Raw genomic sequence first — 17,080 nt, 5'->3', positions numbered from 1 at the left:
AAAATTTCCTCCCTATTTTTGCTACCGAAAATCTGCCTCGGTGCTACAGTTCAACTGCTTGGGCGGGCAACCAACCAGGAAGATTCTTCTCACAAGAGGGAACCCTAGAGCACAACCTCGAAGAAAGAACAGTGCAAAAACTAAAGAATCAGGAAACTTCTTAACACCTTAAAAGAACCACCCTTCAAAGGTCCAGGACGGCTTCACCCCTAAAAGCCAACGCCCTCGAGCAGAAAAGTGCAGGAAGGTTGACAGACCCTGACATCAGGCTCCGCCCACCAGGGGGTGGGGCGACTGGGATGCCCGGATGTGTCCTGACCGAGGATGCATCACGCGAAGACGCCCGGAGGGGCGGGGCTCTGTCTGCGTCCCGGGCTGCGCCGTCTCCTCACGTGACCGCCTTCCCGCTAGCCAATGGGTGAGGGCAGATGCGAATTTCGAATGTGGCGGCGGTAGTCGGAGATTGACACGAGACGGTGCTTTAGACCTGGAGGCCTGCGAACACGGAGCACACTTGGCGAGTTTCGCGGAACTTTGGAATGTGAGGAGGGAAGCAGCTGCGGCAGAAGTGGTGGCCAAGGTATCGTTGTGGACATACCTGTAGGAGGCGGGTCTCCTGGCTCTTTCCGGCAACGCACCCACCCCCGCCCGCTGGCCTTCCTGAAGCCCCTCGGACAAAGAGGCCGCGGGATTTTCTGGTGTGGATCAGAGGCGTCGTGCCTCCTGTTCCTCTCCCCGTGAGGGTCTCGCTGCCCTACTAAGTGCGGTGGCCGAGAACTCAGGCGGTGGAGTCCGCCTGAGCCGGGGTCTTTCTCTGCCCTGCACCCGGCCCAATGATGCAGTTTCCTCTTCTGTTTAATAAATGGGGACCCGAACTTCCTGTCTTGTAGAACGGTGTGAATTACGTGATGTGCAGATAAAGAATTTACAGTAGTTAAAAGCCAGACTCAGCATAAGGGCACACGAATTGGCAGCTGTTTTTTGTGTGCATCCCTCCGCTTTTGCTTGGTTGGTCACCAAGCTGCCTGGGTGCCTCACGGCGAGAGTGAGTGAACATTGTGACGGAGATAAAATACTCTTAAGTTATTTTGTTGTTGTTGTTTTTAAATCCAGACCTCTTACCAATACAGATCGAGACTGTCATCTCGCGCTGTACCCTGTTTTCTTTCGTGCTCTCCGCCACACCCCCTATTAGTGCTGTCATCGGCCTGGACAGGAAATAAAACTTTGGGCAAATTTTTGTGATATTAAGTTGATTCAATTAAATTTTTTTAGGTAACACTTGGTTTTTAAAATACCGCAGCAAACTAACTTGAGTTGTTATTTAATCTATATGGCTGCCAAACAGCTCCAGTTCAAATTTCAAAAACTACATTGTGGTACATTGTTTGTACCACTCACTTACCGTAAGTGCATTAAAAATAGTTGTGCTTTCTCTACTGAAAACATTCCCATATATCATGTATTGATGTTGGCAGAAAGGAAATATTTAAGTGAGACCTACAGTATCTATATTTAAGACCCCAGACACTGCATAGAGGAAAATAAGTAAGGCCTGGAGAGAATCCTCAAGAATATGTAAGTTTCAGGAATTTTTTTGACTTAGAGGAGATGAAGGTAGCCTTTGCAGCGAAAATTGTATACATAGATTTTTGTAGGAAACAATTTTTTGCAGTATTAAGATCTACAAAAGCGCAATCTAGGGTACGTAAATGGTCATGAAAAGTAGTTTGACATGCTTAGCAGAATACTGAAACCTATCTGATTTGCCTCACTGAAAGATTTAAGTGTACTTATGTATTAATATATTCAGTAGTATATTGCACTGTCCAAGCATTTTTTGCTACTTTTAACTGTATTGTATAATAGTCATTATTTTATGTCTGGTTTGCTATATTCACAATGCACTGGGAGTTAGCAGCCCTGAGTTTTAGAATAACTGAGAAAACTGACATGTTCCTGTGCCCCAATTCCTCTAGCTCTATCATTTTTATAATAGCCGATTAAAATTGTACATAGTGCTGCATAGCTTAACTAAAGCTCTGAAGATCACTTCCACTTTATTGAGAGTATGTGCATATCTTAAGTAATATTGTGGTAAAAGTGTGGAAGAAAGCATGATCTAATCTGATTGATTAATAATATAGAGAAAACTGGAACACAAAGCCCAGATATATGATTGCCTCTGAGCTAATGCTGTCAGCCTAATAAACATTTAATGTTGTCATCAACATTGCCTGTAGGAAACATAAATAATAATAACATCAAAATATAATATGCATTTTCCATAGTGCCCACTGTATGGTAAGCCCCCAATGAGTATTTGTTAAAGAATAAATACGTGGTAAATTACAGTCTTTGGGTTGGAAATCCATATTTGTTAAAACCTTCCCTATAAAGTACCCAAGGAGGATAATATTATGCCCAAAATATTAATGAGATTTAAAAGCTGCAAAATCTAGGTTAGTACCAGGTTAACTATGTACTTTGATCTAATTCTTCAGTTACCAAGCCACTATTTAATCATTTTTTATGAACAGCCTTGTGTTTTCAAGCTTATTATATAAAATAATATAATAATAATTGCTATTATCTTTTTAAAAAATGAAATATTGTTTACTTTAAATTCCTAGGCAGAAGATGGCCAAGGAAAGAAACCTCAAAAAGTCCTTTCAAGATAGTCTTGAAGACATAAAGAAACGAATGAAAGAGAAAAGGAATAAAAACTTGGCAGAGGTTGGCAAACGGAAGTCTTTTATAGCTCCACCATGCCAAATAATCAGTAAGATTTTCTTGTTGTCCTTTTGTTTCACTTTCTAAGTTAGATTTAATAACTAATAAAAATTTTATCCTCTTTTAGCCAACACTTCTACACTGCTAAAAAACTACCAAGACAACAACAAAATGTTAGTTTTAGCTTTGGAAAATGAAAAATCCAAAGTGAGAGAAGCCCAAGACATCATCCTACAGCTGAGAAAAGAATGTTACTACCTCACATATCAGTTGTATGCATTGAAAGAAAAACTTACTTCACAACTAACAGAAGAACCTGCTCAGGTACATTCATTACAAGGGCTGAATTTCTTAGGAAAAAATGGTAAAGCTGTGAATTAGTTGTTTAGATCAATTATGTTATTTAAATTAATTACTGATAACTGTTAATCAGCACTATAAATCTTAGCTTTTCTATGTAGTTTTGCTCCATCCAGTGGGGTTTAATGAGAACTACCTCAATTTGGGGGTGGGATGTATTTAAGTGCTCTTAGAGAATCATTTTTACCTACTAGTTGGCTAAGTAAAAATTATACATTAATTCCCAAACAAGAAATATCCTGAACATTTTTCTGTCCACATTTTTAATCTGATTCTATTTGTGTCTAAGGTATATATAGAAGAGCCAGCCACAACATAACAGGCATGGAGAAAGCTGCGTTTAGGATATTCTTTGTCTCATTACACGTTAATCCCTAGAAGAATAATGATGAGCCAGTTTTGTCTTTCTTTATCCCAGAAGCCACCGCTGGGGAAACCCATGGGGCAGAGAAGGAGAAAAGCAGTGTTGAGTGTCAGGTGTTAACAGTTTACTTTCTCCCCTGGGGACCATTTGTTTGCTGTGCCAGTGAAGACAGTTGTGTCAGCAGGAGACTAGAAAAGAAAGCCAGACCATAGCTATTAGGTAAGGGATATGGAGCTGAGAAAGGAGTTCAAGTCACCTCTCTGTTGACAGAAGTCAGTAAGAGTTCTTGCTTCCCTGCATCCGAGGTGATTCCACATTTTTTCTGTGTGTGATATATAGAATGTATGTGTGGGTGTGTGTATGCATTATATTCATATACAGTGTAGTAGAGAACTATCTCTATAAAGATTAAATATGATTTCTTTACCTTCATGTGTTAGATTATTTAATAACATTTTTGTTCTTCAGAATGTAATCTTTCCTATTTCTTTTTCTTTTCCTTTTTCTATCATCTAGTGAGGAAAAAAATTCTTCCAAAGACATTTGAATCTTCCTCTTCACTTTCCAGAGTTTTTGCTAAAATCACACAGAATAATTTAAAATAAGTACCCCATGAGATAATCAAAAAACACAAGGGGCAAGATTCTGTTATTGCAGGCCTTTTGGCATTTATCAATGACTTCTGAGTATTTATTAAAACATATTGTTAGTGGCTGGGCAAAAGTGTTCTTAGCATTTAAAACATCAGTTTGTTTTCTGCCATATGTTGCATATGTTACTCATTCTCAACCATCAGTCTACATTTGTGCCTGCATGTTTAGCAAGTCATTTTAGTAGTGATGGAGAAGCTTAAAATACTTCAGTAAGATGATTTAATTAATCAGAAATTAACTTCTAATAGCCTTTTGCGCCCTACATTTTATAATGGATCTCTTTAAAAATTTGTTTTTGATTTATATCACTGTAGGTAAATTTTCACCTTTATTTACCCAGTAATAAAACTAGTTTAGAACATTAATGATACTGATAATAAATTTAAAACTTTAAACGGGATTAAATTTCTGGTTGTTTTATTTCTGGTGAACAGTTATAACCTATTCATTATAACATTAGCATATTATATGTGTGTCGAATTCCAAATAAAAAACCGGCTGAACTGAATTAAAATGACTTCTAAGGAATCAGACTGAACTCTCATCTTCCCTGTACAAGTCTACACATCGGCCTTTATTTATACTCATGTTCTCCATCTTTACTCTTATTGCAGTGACAGGAGTGCTCCCACCAAAGGCCAAGCCCTCCCCTTGTGCATCAGTTCTCTGCTTCTCACCCCTACCCCCCCTCCACCCCACCCCCGCCCCAGGACTTGGCTCCTGAAAGTTTGCACTCTCTTCCAGTCTTTATCTCCTTTTGCTGAATCATTCTAGTTATTGTACAAATATGCTTTAGAATCTCTTATTTTCAGAGGAAAGAAAAATAAATGAAACCTCTCCTGAGCCCATCTCTGTCTGCTTATTTCTCTGCTCCCATTCATGGAAATTTTCCAAAGAGAACAGAGCAGTTAATGTCTTCACTTCCCCAGCTTCCATTCACTCTTGAACTCACTCTTATCTAGCCTTGAGGAATGCCATTCTATCATCACTTTGTGTCAAGTTCATCCAAACCTCTCTGTTGCCAAACTCAGGGGTCACTTCTCTTTCTTCTTGACTTTGAAATAATATACAATATGGGTTAAACTTTGCTAGAAACACTTTGCTAGAAACACTTTGCTATCTTAGCTTTCTTACCATCATATTCTCCTAGTTTTCTTTCTGCCTCAGGCTGTTCCACATCAGTCTCTTTTGCTGGCTTCTTTTAAATGTCAGTTGTCCTAGACCACTTAGTATTTATAAAGGCTCTCAAACATATTTTGTACAAAGCAAAACTTTTATTTCCCCTCTGTGCCAAAGATATTGTGTACTTCTACCTCCCTCCTTAAGACTTAGCCATCTCAATAAAACAACCTTACCCATTTGTTCAACCCAAAATCATAAGAGGATGTCCTCTCCCTCCGTCCCTACCTCCACTCCACCCCTGTTCAGTCTGAGCACACTTGATCATCTCACGACCTTCCACCTGGTATCACCTCCATCAGCCAGGAATCCCAGCTAGTATATCATGTCTTGTTTCATGTACTACGATGACACCCTGACTCCTGCCCTTGGCTCATTTCAGTCCATGTTTCACACAGTGACCAGGCTGATCTTTAAGTGACTTCCCATCACACTTAGACTAAAATCCAAACTCCACTCTCAAAGCCCTGCATTATCTGGCCTCTGCACACATGTTTACTGTTCTCAGTGACTGTGTCCCAGTCACAATGGCCTTTTTTACCTAAACACAGCAAGGATTTTCCTACATCATGACTTGTATTTGCTGTTTCCATGGCTTTCTCTTCCCTTTGCTCTTTCAATGGCTGGCTCCTTTGCATTTTTCAGATTTCAAATGAAAGTTGCCCTATCTAAAAAAGTCTTTCACCTCAATTACTCTCTGTCACATCACCCTGAGCATTTCCTTCATAACACTTAACACTATATGAAATTATGTATATATCTGTCTTTAAAATTTTCTCTGTATGCTAGAATGTAACTTTTAAGGAGGTAGGATTAAATTTATTTTTTAGCTGCTATGGACCCAGTTCCTAGAACAAGCACTATGATAGACTGTCAATGTGTTTGTTTTTGACTAAATGAATACTTTGTTATGAATATTTCAGTTTTACTAGTGGTTTCTTTCTTTTAATATGTTACAGAACCATGAAGTAAGTTCTTCTGGAATAGACTCCAGTAGTGACAACAACGCCGGGGATTTATTTGTGAAGGATTTACCGTTAGTATCAAATTCATTATTATGCTTATTAATACCAAAAGAGAAGTAATTCTGTGATCCATTTATGAAAGGAAATTTGCATCATATTGACTCATATTTTGAGCCTGATGTTCCCTCTACTGAGAATATATTTTAAGAAAATTTGATGTGTTGAAATTCTGTTTTACAATATATAACCAAACCAAAATTTTCTTATAATTACTGTTTGACATCTAAGAATAAGAAGCTTTCTAGATTTTTTAAATTATTCCATTTAGTTATATTTTTCTTATACCAAGTTTTTATTCTAAGCAAGATTGGTTCGTCAAATGATGGTATTTTGCTAGTACTACAGACAGTGTGTTTTAGAAAATAAATAGAATAAAACATTTAATAGCACTGCCACACTGTCTTGCTGAACCAATTTATTCTTAAATACAATCAGATCCCATATACCCTCTTGCCCTTGGATCAAGTGTACTTTATTTGTTTGCTTATGAATTATTGAGATATAATTATATCCAGTAAAATGCATAGATGTCAATTACATATTCAATGAGTTTGACTAATGTATAGTTAAACCAAAACCTCAAGGTACAGAGCATTGCCATCACTGCCACCTGAGGTTTCTCAGTCTTCACACTATTGACCTTTCAGCCCACATCACTCTTTGTTGTGGAGAGCTGTTGTAAGCATTCTAGGGTATATACATCCTTGGCCTCTACCCACTGAATGCCAGTAGCACTCCTCACCCCTAGTTACAAGAACCAAAAAGGTCTACAGACATTGCCAAACATCCCCTAGGAGGGCATGATTGTCCTCAAGTAGGAAGTGCTGCCACAAACCGTTCCTTCCTATCGCTTTTGAGTCTATGCTACCCTCCTCACAGAAGTAATCACTAATATGATTTTTATCCCCATATTAATTTTAATAATTGATTCTAAAACTTAAACTTTAACATCTGATAAAATATTTATGTGACAGCAAAAAAGATGAGGTAGTTGAGTTTTTATAAGATTTCTAAAATTGTCATTAATTTGTTGCCATAGCTGTTCCTAAGCCTGTATTTAAATTTTGATGTCTAGAGGTACATGTTCTCTAGAGTAAATAAAGTTATAATTAAAATAAAACTGCCAGTAATAGTATTAGAGCATTTAAAAATCTTTTTTCATTCATCAAAGAGGGACAAGATTTTGTTAAAAAATGAACAGTGTTAATTTCAGTAGTTAAGCATCAGTCATTAGTAAGTCAATTGTGATTGGCTGTTTCTGCAGTTAAATGAAATTACAAGTTATAGTATGTTTTAAGGAGGGACTATTCAATTTGATTTGATAGTTATTCCAGTAGGAGTTGAATAGCAGTCATAACAAATCAGCCTCCATGTAATCAGTATAAATGCTTTTGGTTTCCTTTAATGTAAAACAGATGTACTGATATAGAATGGAATTATGAAATAATACTAAAGAAAATTTAAATTTTTAATTTTAAGAAAATCTTAAATTTATTTTTATTACATTGTTGTTCATTAAATATGTTTTTCAATGGTTTTTCCTAAGGCAAGCCCCTCTTCAGGAAGCTCACCTTCCAGAACAAGGAGAATCATTCCAAATAGAAGGTAATTCAAGTGAAAATTGAAAATATGATTAAGGGCAAGGTGAGGTCTTTGAGAATAAGTAACATAATTAAATTTATCTAGTTGACCTTTTTAACTTTTTTAATCTTATTGCTTGGCAGTCTTCTACTCAAAGCAAATCTGTTTATTTTACAGTATTCCCTCACTTATCGTGGGTATTACGTTCTAGACCCCCCCCCCAACCCCCCGCGGTAGGTGAAAATCCGCGAAGCAGGAACCTTACATTTATTTTAGTATTTATATATATTTTAAGGCTTTATAAACCCTTCCCACACACTTATAAACCATTCCCAGTCCCTTAACCTTTCCCACTCCCTTATTAACCTTTTCCACACTTTTATAAACACTAATGTTCTTAAACATATTCTACATCTTGAATCTATGTAACTTGAACAACATACGTATACAGTACCACAAAATCCCGCGATATAGCAAAAAATCCGCGATAAATAATTAAATATATTTTTAAAAATCCCGCGATGCAGTGAGGCCGTGATAAGTGAACTGCGGTATAGAGAGGGACTGCTGTACACAAAATAATAACAGCTTTAAAATTCACCCATTTATTTTGCCAAATCTCTAATTAAAAATCTTGGCTATAACTATGGCTACAATTTACTGAGTCCTACAGTGTGTCTCACTTAACCCTCACAACAACCTTACAATATAGGAACAGTCAGTCTCATTTTATATAGACTCAAAGAAGTAAAGTGTCTCATAAGAAATAACCCAGATGGTAAAGAGTTAACTCAAAGCTGGTCTCCAAAGCCATGCCCTTCTTTCTACCTTTCTTTTTTTAATTTTTGGTTTATTTACTGTTTTTCTATTACAGTTGTCCCACTTTCCCCTCATATCTCCCCCCTACACAGCCCACCCCTTCTCCCACAGTCCATCCCCACCTCGTTGTCCATGTCCATGGGTTATTTACACTAGTTCCTTTACAAAACCCTTCCCCTGCTTACTCCCCTTCTCTCCCTCCCCCATCCCCCTGGTAACTGTGAGTTAAGTTGACATGTCCCTATTCTCAAATATCAATCCTCTTGAACTAAGCTTTGAAGAAGGTAAAGCATTTGAATAAAGCAGTGCCAAATATCCTCACTTTTCTTAAATAAATATTATATTTCTTAAAGGCTTTCCAATTATCCCAATTTTACTCATTTTTCAAGACAACTTATCTCCCACTTTTTGGTGTATTTGTCCTACTTTGGAATTATGAGGTTCTTTTCCTCTCAATTCTATATACACAGATACATGTAAATGAGAGGCACGTAAAACCCCAAGTTAGAATATTTTTGAAGATTATAAGATTCTTTCACAGCTCAATAAGCTATCAATTGGTCATTGCCAAATAAATTGATAGTAATATTAAGTTCCCCAGATTTTTATTTATCTATAGTAAATTTCAGGAAACTACAGATAACTTCATTTATTCCATTTTTAACTTTGAATTCTAAGATTCTTGAAATTAAAATTTCCATAAAGTAAGACTTTTCCTCATTCTTTAAATTCTTAGAGCAAATACCTACTATTCCTCAAGACAGACTGGGATTTGATGTGGATTCAGGTGAAGATAAGTCTGTTGATAGTATCTTACCTAGAACTGTATCCCTCCGTCGCAATTTAAAGAAACATTTTAACAATCTGTGCCAAGTCAACGCCTTGGAGAATTTTGAAATCAGTCATACGTCAGAGCAGTCTTTTGGACTGGAAACAGTCAGATTTGTAGATCCACTAGCAAACATGCCCGAATCCAGAAACATAGAACAAAATGTTTGTCAAGGGATCAAGGATCAAATTAACTTATCACCAAAGCTGATTCACCCAGAAAGATCTGCTAAGACAAATGAAGACATTTCAGAGAATAAATCTGAGCAAATTAAAACTAAGCATAGAGATGCACAAAGAAGAAAAAGGGAAGAGAAAAGAAAAGCTAACAGAAGGAGAAAATCAAAATTTGTATCTAAATATAAATATAAAGGCAGCAAAATTAAAAATAAAAAGCCTGCTTCCAAAACAAAGTTGGATGATTTTATCACTTCCAATGATGCCTACAATTTTAATTTGGAAGAAGGTGTTCATCTCACTCCTTTCCGACAAAAAATGAGTAATGATTCTAAAAGAGAAGAGAACAGCAATGTATTCGAAGTAAGCAGCTCTGAATCAAGTGGCTCTGAAGATGAGTCTGATGACCTCTATTTGCCCAACTGCAAGTACAGTCCAAGCCTCGCCCGTGACTCAGACAGGAGCCCAGTCACCAGGCCACGACCTAAAAGGGCACTAAGATGTAGGGACGAAAAAGAGATGGAGGGCTCTCAGCCAACAAAAACTCCTACCAGTAAGTGATCTACTTGTTTGCCTGCATTTTTAATGTTTATGATAAATGATCATTCCTAATGCTTATATACTATACTTACCATCTGTTCCTCTGGGGGAGGTTAGAGACTTGCCATCTGTCTCTTTGGGAGAAATAACAGTCTGATTAAATAGTGGGGGGCTGGGGACGGAAATCACAGTTGTGTTGCTCTGAACTGCTTTAAGCTAATTTAAATCCTGTTTAAGAACAAATACAGAGGGAGGTAGAAGAAGGTAAAGCAGAGAGTAAATGGTGACCAAAGGAGACTTAACTTTGGGTGGTGAACACACAGTACAATATACAGATGATGTATTATAGAATTGTACACTTGAAACCTATATAATTTTATTAATCTATGTCAATCCAATAAATTCAATTAAAAAAATTTTTTTAAAGAACAAATAGCATTTTTACTTTCAGTAAATAAGCCTTCCAAGGCAAGGAAAAAACTTTTTTTGTAGAGTTAGGTTGAATTAAAATATCTTTTATACAGTCACATGAAACAGTCCCTTGAAAATTAAATGAAACTTAAATTCAGTGACCTGTCGTAGTGACTTTGCTTTAATATCCGATTTGACAGGAAGCATGGTTTTAAATAATTTTCTAGTTAGTGAAGGTGGCCTAATAAGACCAAAAACTCCTCAAATTATGGGCTGAGTATTCTTAGTATTCTTTTGTAAGACATCTAAAAACTTTTGTTAAGATCAAAACTCTGCGTGATTCAAAGGTTGAGCATACAGCCTGCACCTCCCCACAAAGATTCTCACCTGGGAATTTGTTAGTTTGGTAAAAATAATGTACAGTCAGGTTGTATCGTTCTCAGATTTTTGCCCTGCTATTTCATTTGATCCTGAGAACAACTCTGTAAAGGTGTCAGCACGTTTGTTTATTAGGAAACTAAAGCCTAAATGTGAAGTGACTTTCCAAGGACAGCCAGTTAGGTGATGATAACATGCAAATATCTTTTTTAAAAATATGGTGCGATCATGTTAGAGCAAATCAAGACTGGCAAAATGTTGATAATTATTGAAGCTGTGGGTTCATTATACTGTTCTCTTCATCCTGTGTACATTTGAAAATTTCTATAAGTTTTCAAAAGAAAAAGGACATTCTAAATAGTGTTACTCAGGGTGTGGTCCCTGGACCTTCCGTATCAGTGTTACATGGAGATGTCTTACAATTGCAGAATCTCAGGCTATACCCCTTACTCTTGAATCAGAATCTGCATCTTTAACAAATTCCCTGGGGCTATGGGTATACGTTCAACTTTCCAGAATATGACAACGATGTAATGTTATTGCTTAACCATATTTTCCAAATAAAATTAGAATAATTAGTATAGTACACTATGCTTATGTGGGGACAAAAAAGAATATTTGAAACCCAGATAACCATGGGGAACAAGGTTACTAAGTTTAGTCATTTTATAGTTACAATTTAGTGTTTCTTGGGGAATGACTTTTTTTAAAGCTCTTTGAAGAGATTGCCTTGCAGTGTCCTTACTGTGTGCTGGGTATCTGTCTCCCAATATAGGTGTGGTTTCAAAGTACAATAATTTTGATTCTTATGATAGAAAAAACACTGGATAACTTAACCTGCTAGCTTTACTAGAGGGAACCCCGTTTCTCCTGGTTTACACAAGAGGCTATGATCTAGAGTTCTCATTTATTTAATGAAGTTTAAGTGCATTGTAAGACTATGAGAAGCCACTTTATGATAACTGTGGTATTGAACTCTTTCAATAGAAGCCTTGATTCTAAAGAGCAAGGTGTGACTAAAATGAAATTTCATAGTTTAAACTAATTCATTATGCCCAAGCTACCATAGAAGAATTTTAAGTTTTTTTTAATTTTCAAGAATTTTAACTTTTAGTAGACTATTGTATCAGTTCTTCACATATACAATAATTAATATTTCCATGTCATCTGGAATGCAGAACTGATAAACATGTTAAAAATCTACTATAAAATGTTGGATTTTGTATACATTTAGAATATGTAATTGCATACAATTTAATTTCCTGTGAAGTTCTTTATTTTTTATTTTTTTGAACCATAATCAGTAAAAGTTGTTTTTGTAGGTTCACTACCTGAAACTCACCAGTCACCTCATTTTAGCCTGAAGGACATCACCAATGTCCCCTTGTATCCTGAAGTGAAAATGAGGAAACTTTCTCTCTCTCCAAAAAATAAAGAAAGCCCAGCAATGTCTCTGCCTAAGCGTCGGTGCACAGTCAGTGTGAACTATAAGGAACCCACTCTTGCTTCGTAAGTATTTAATTTTGGGGAACTCACTTTTAGTGAAACATTCTGGGAGAATAAGGTTAAGGAGCTTTATTCAAGAGTGAGTCTTATTTGAAATATAAACTTTTGATTACAAAACTGAAGTGGGAATATTAACACTGGCATAATTTATAATCACTTTATACTGAGGAGTAAGTTAGTATTGGGGCACTAAAGAACTCTTTTTACCTTTATAGGAAACTAAGAAGAGGAGACCCTTTCACAGATTTATGTTTCTTGAATTCGCCTGTTTTCAAGCAAAAAAAGGATTGCAGACGCAGTTCGAAAAAAAAAAGTGTGAAGAAAATACAGTGAGGCTTTGTTGGATGCTGTTTAAATCATCCTACAACCCCTGTATTGCTCCAAGAGAGAATCCAAGTGGGCTGAACTGTTGCCATTGAATATTCTCCTGACAGGACTCCAGATCGCAAACATTTCTCTTTTCTTAAACCTTTAATAGATTTGGTTTATTTTTCTCATTTACATATAAATAGCTGGACTTAAGCACTATTATAGTTAGATTTCTCATACTGCCTAAAACCCTTAGTTTTAGTTAAAATGTCTCTTAAACCAACATTTTGGAAATTAATAATTATTCAAATAAGATGTTTTAATTATAAGCTTCTGGAACTTTAATTTTTCCCTCAAGTGGGGAATACTAGAATGATTTTTGAAAACAGGCTGAGGATCTTTTGAAATACCTTATATAATATTCGAATAAGTTCTTGCCCTGGCTTGAGTAACTCGGTTGAGCATCATCTCGTGAACCAGAGGGTCACGGGTTCAATTCCCAGTCAGAGCATATGCCTGGGCTGCGGGTTCAGTACTCAGTTGGGGCACATACAAGACAACCAATCAATGCTTCTGTCTCCCTCCCTTCCCCTCAGTTTCTAAAATCCGTAAGCATCTCCTTGGTAAAGATTTTTAAAAATAATAAAATTAGTTCTTGACATCCTGTTTGTGTTCCCTTATACCACTGTTGTATTTAATTTTTCAGATAAAATGTGTATGGGCTCATTACTAGAGAGCTGATGGTTACTTGGGATGAGGGACTAGGTAAGTAACTAGCTGAGCCCAAAGCTCTGGATGTATATTGCTCACCCTGATACCTCAGCAGTATCACAAATTATGTCATGGACTTTAGGATAGTACTAATTTAGTCATAAAACTCAAATGTTAAATGTATGAATGCCAAGGATTGTTTTTGTATTTTTGATCAACCAATGAGAGGGAATTAGTTCAGTTCTGAAAGTCTGAAGCCCCTGCTTGTATATATCTCCTTAAACCTTAAAGTACTGTAGGTTATCCATTTTTAAGGAGCAATAAAATAAAATAATATAGTGCTGTGTTTTTCTTCTGTTCTTTAAATATCAAGGAGTATGTATCTGTTCATCTTTATAGTCTTCACTGTTCTCATCCTTCTTGGACATTTCTCTCCCCACAGTTTGGTTTTCTCTGTAGTCATTGCCATGAAACTCTTTCCTCCCCCACTGTACTTTCAACCTAACACTTCTCTCAGCTTTTCACTGTGGAAGCTCCATGATCAACCAATCCTATTTTACTGGGGGGACTCTTCCAATCCTGACCTTGAATTTTTTTTATTATATCTTCATATCTTTCTGCATTCTGTATCAGTCACACTCCAAATCCTTTTCATCAGCCAAAATTTTTTTATTCCTGACCTCCAAAGCCATGCACTTTTTTTCTGCTATTAAATTGATATGTCCCTGTTCTCAAATACCAGACCTCACTGATTCATATGCCTTACCATCCCATCACAATCTCTTTATTTTCATTTTATTTATTCAACCACTCCCCTTATACCTGTTCTTTAAATTCATAAACTCTTGAATGGCTACCTTAATTAAAATTAAATACAATTTAAAATTTCTCAGTTATAACAGCCACATTTCGAATGCTCAATAGCTGCATGACTAGTGATTACCATATTGGGGATGATGCATACAGAGGAGTATTTCAACCACCACAGAAAGTTACATTGGACAATGCTGCTCTGGGCCAGCAGTGGGCAAACTTCAGCCTTTGGGCCAAACACAGCCCTCTGCCTGCTTTTGTATGGTCTGCAAGCTAAAAAGTGTTTTATGTATTATTTTTTTAATCCTCGGCCAAGGATAATGTTTATTGATTTTAGAGAGAGGAAGGGAGAGAAATTATCGATCTGTTAGCCCCCTGTACATGCCCCAACCAGGGATCCAACCTGCAACCTAGGTACGTGCCCTGACTGGGAATTGAACCTGCAGCCTTCTGGTGTGTGGGATGATGCTCCAACCAACTGAGCCACCCAGCCAGGGTGGTTTCTTTTTTTGTATGTTTTTTTAGAAGGTTGAAAAGTAAAATCCTGACTATCAATTTTGTTGATTAAAGAAACACTAAATCTGAACCTTAATAAAGTAACTTACACAAAATCTTTGATTTCACCTCTTTGGCCTGCAACCTAAAATATATACTCTCAACCCCTTACCAACAAAGTTTGCCAACTCCAGCTCCAGACCATTTACTGCCTTTACTTGAATAGCTCTTTCTCTGCTGACATTTTCTGATCTAGCTTTGATCTTTCTTTTCATCTTCAAAGTCATTCTAAATTAGGTGTTTTTGTTCAATAGTTCTGTATTCTTGCTGTAGAGTTTATCCATAGACTGTTAAGAACTGTTTTGTGTTTTAACATTTTACATGAGTACACTGTACATAGATTTTTGTAACTGACTGGTAACAACATGGTTTTTGAGATTTATACATGTTGGCAAATGTAATTATTTTCATTGTTGTACAGTATTTTGTTATATAAATAAGACACTTTTGAGAGATAATTTGCTTCCCCTTTTTAATTACTGTAAATTATTGCTGCAGTGAATATTCCGCATCCTTGTACACACGTGAGTTCCCATGGAGCTGATACCTAGGAGTGGCGCTCTAAGGTGGTGGTACCCATTCTCCTGACACAAGGAGCATATCACTCTTAATAGCGATTTAAGTTTGGGTTTCCCCACCACTTTCCCTTGGTGTTACTGAATATTAAAATTAGCCAAGCTGGTGAGTGTGAAATAGTTTCTGTTTTAGTTACTTACAAGATTTGATTTTATTGAATTAATTACCTGCGAGAATTCACGTTTATTGCTCATTCTCATTCTGTGAATTGCTTACATCTTTTCTCCACTTTTCTACTAGAACATATTTTTTTCTAATACAGGTTCTTTATATATTCCAGATACTATTCCTTGTCTTTATTTACATGGGTTACATCTATCCTTCCTCAGTTTCTTTCCTCCTTTGTATATTTATAAATTTTATTGAGTGCTGTACACTGAAAGTTAGACATTTTTATAAGCTGTATTTTGTTACATTCCTTTAAAGAGTTTTGAACTTTGTTTTGTTGGGGAATTAAGTTACTTGGAGATCAGCTTGATCTTTTTTAGGTTTGGTTTTAGGCTTTGGGGCAGGTCTAGGGTGGCTTTTACTCTTGGGCTCCTTTAGCCCCACTACTAAGATAGGACATATCTTAGGTCTCCACAGAATGTGCCCCATGTTTTAACAAGGTCTGTCTACTCTGGCTGCTGGGTACATGAATGATTCTCAGCCCTGTGTAACCTGAGAGTTGTTTGGCTTACTCCTCCCTGTAATTATTCTTTACCACACAGCTGTTCTTTCCCTAGCTTCATGAAGTTTCACCCTACACATGTGCCGATTAGTATTCAACTAAGACTCGGGGATCCCTAAGCAGAATTCTGGAGCTCTTTCTCTGCATAGCTTCTTTTCTTCTCCAATACTCTGCTACTAACTCTAGGGTCCTCGAAACTTCATTCTCAACTCAGTGGTACTGCTGGACTCTGTGGAGTGTGCCTTTTTTTCACAATTCTGAAACTGCCATGGGAAGAAATATGGGATGGACATAGGGCTCACTCTCTTTGTTTTCCTTCTCTCTGAGATCAAAGTCCTGTAATACCTATTGTCTAATGTGTGAAAAGTTTATTAATACACCAAGTCAGACTTTCTCACTTGTTTGTTTATAGTGGATGAACAAGTCCCATAGTAGTTATATCTTCATGGGAAGAAGTGGAAGTCAATCATTTATTCTGCTTGGGACTCGCTGATTATTCTCATGCCTTTTCTTGATTGTAAAATAATTTTTAGTTTGTTGAATATTTTTTCCCCATTCTCTCCTTATACAATTTCTAATAATCATTGGAATTTGACTTAACTAATTTCAGCATCAACTATGCCAGGCACCATTCTAGGCATTTGGGGATACCTCAGTGAGCCAAACAAATATTCTGCCTTCATGGAATTCGCTTTGTTTTACAGCCCAGCCTTTGTCTCGTACCTCCTTTGTCCTACTTCTTTACCTGTGTACTTTGTTCCATCAGTCCTATATTCCAAGTCACTCATTCTACCCTTGGCTGTATCATACATAGCCTATTTAATCTGTCACTTAATGTTTTGCTCTCTATTTTTAACCATTATAAGCACTTATTTCCTTCAGTATTGGTGTT

The 17,080-nt window shown here is 36.7% G+C and overlaps 1 protein-coding gene across 1 annotated transcript; it reads left to right on the top strand.

The window, feature by feature from the left end:
- Nucleotides 1-419: 419 nt before the first annotated feature.
- Nucleotides 420-13,912, top strand: SGO1 (shugoshin 1). Its single transcript, XM_090283014.1, has 8 exons — nucleotides 420-580; nucleotides 2,634-2,782; nucleotides 2,861-3,057; nucleotides 6,249-6,325; nucleotides 7,861-7,919; nucleotides 9,451-10,272; nucleotides 12,371-12,557; nucleotides 12,770-13,912. Exons 2-8 carry the CDS (start codon nucleotides 2,641-2,643, stop codon nucleotides 12,885-12,887), a joined length of 1,602 nt encoding a protein of 533 aa, XP_090139140.1. The 5' UTR covers nucleotides 420-580; nucleotides 2,634-2,640; the 3' UTR covers nucleotides 12,888-13,912.
- Nucleotides 13,913-17,080: the final 3,168 nt, after the last annotated feature.

The sequence above is a fragment of the Furipterus horrens genome, unplaced genomic scaffold, assembly GCF_987537825.1.
Source record: "Furipterus horrens unplaced genomic scaffold, mFurHor1.1.pri manual_scaffold_7, whole genome shotgun sequence".
Taxonomy (NCBI): Eukaryota; Metazoa; Chordata; class Mammalia; order Chiroptera; family Furipteridae; genus Furipterus; species Furipterus horrens.
This window is presented reverse-complemented; position numbering and strand designations above follow the sequence as displayed.

Bases quoted from the DNA above. Each gene is read 5' to 3' on its own strand.
- SGO1 (XM_090283014.1), top strand. From the start codon at position 2,641: ATGGCCAAGGAAAGAAACCTCAAAAAGTCCTTTCAAGATAGTCTTGAA. The intron at 10,273-12,370 runs GTAAGTGATCTA...TTGTTTTTGTAG, and splicing joins GCCAACAAAAACTCCTACCA to GTTCACTACCTGAAACTCAC. The intron at 12,558-12,769 runs GTAAGTATTTAA...TTACCTTTATAG, and splicing joins AAGGAACCCACTCTTGCTTC to GAAACTAAGAAGAGGAGACC.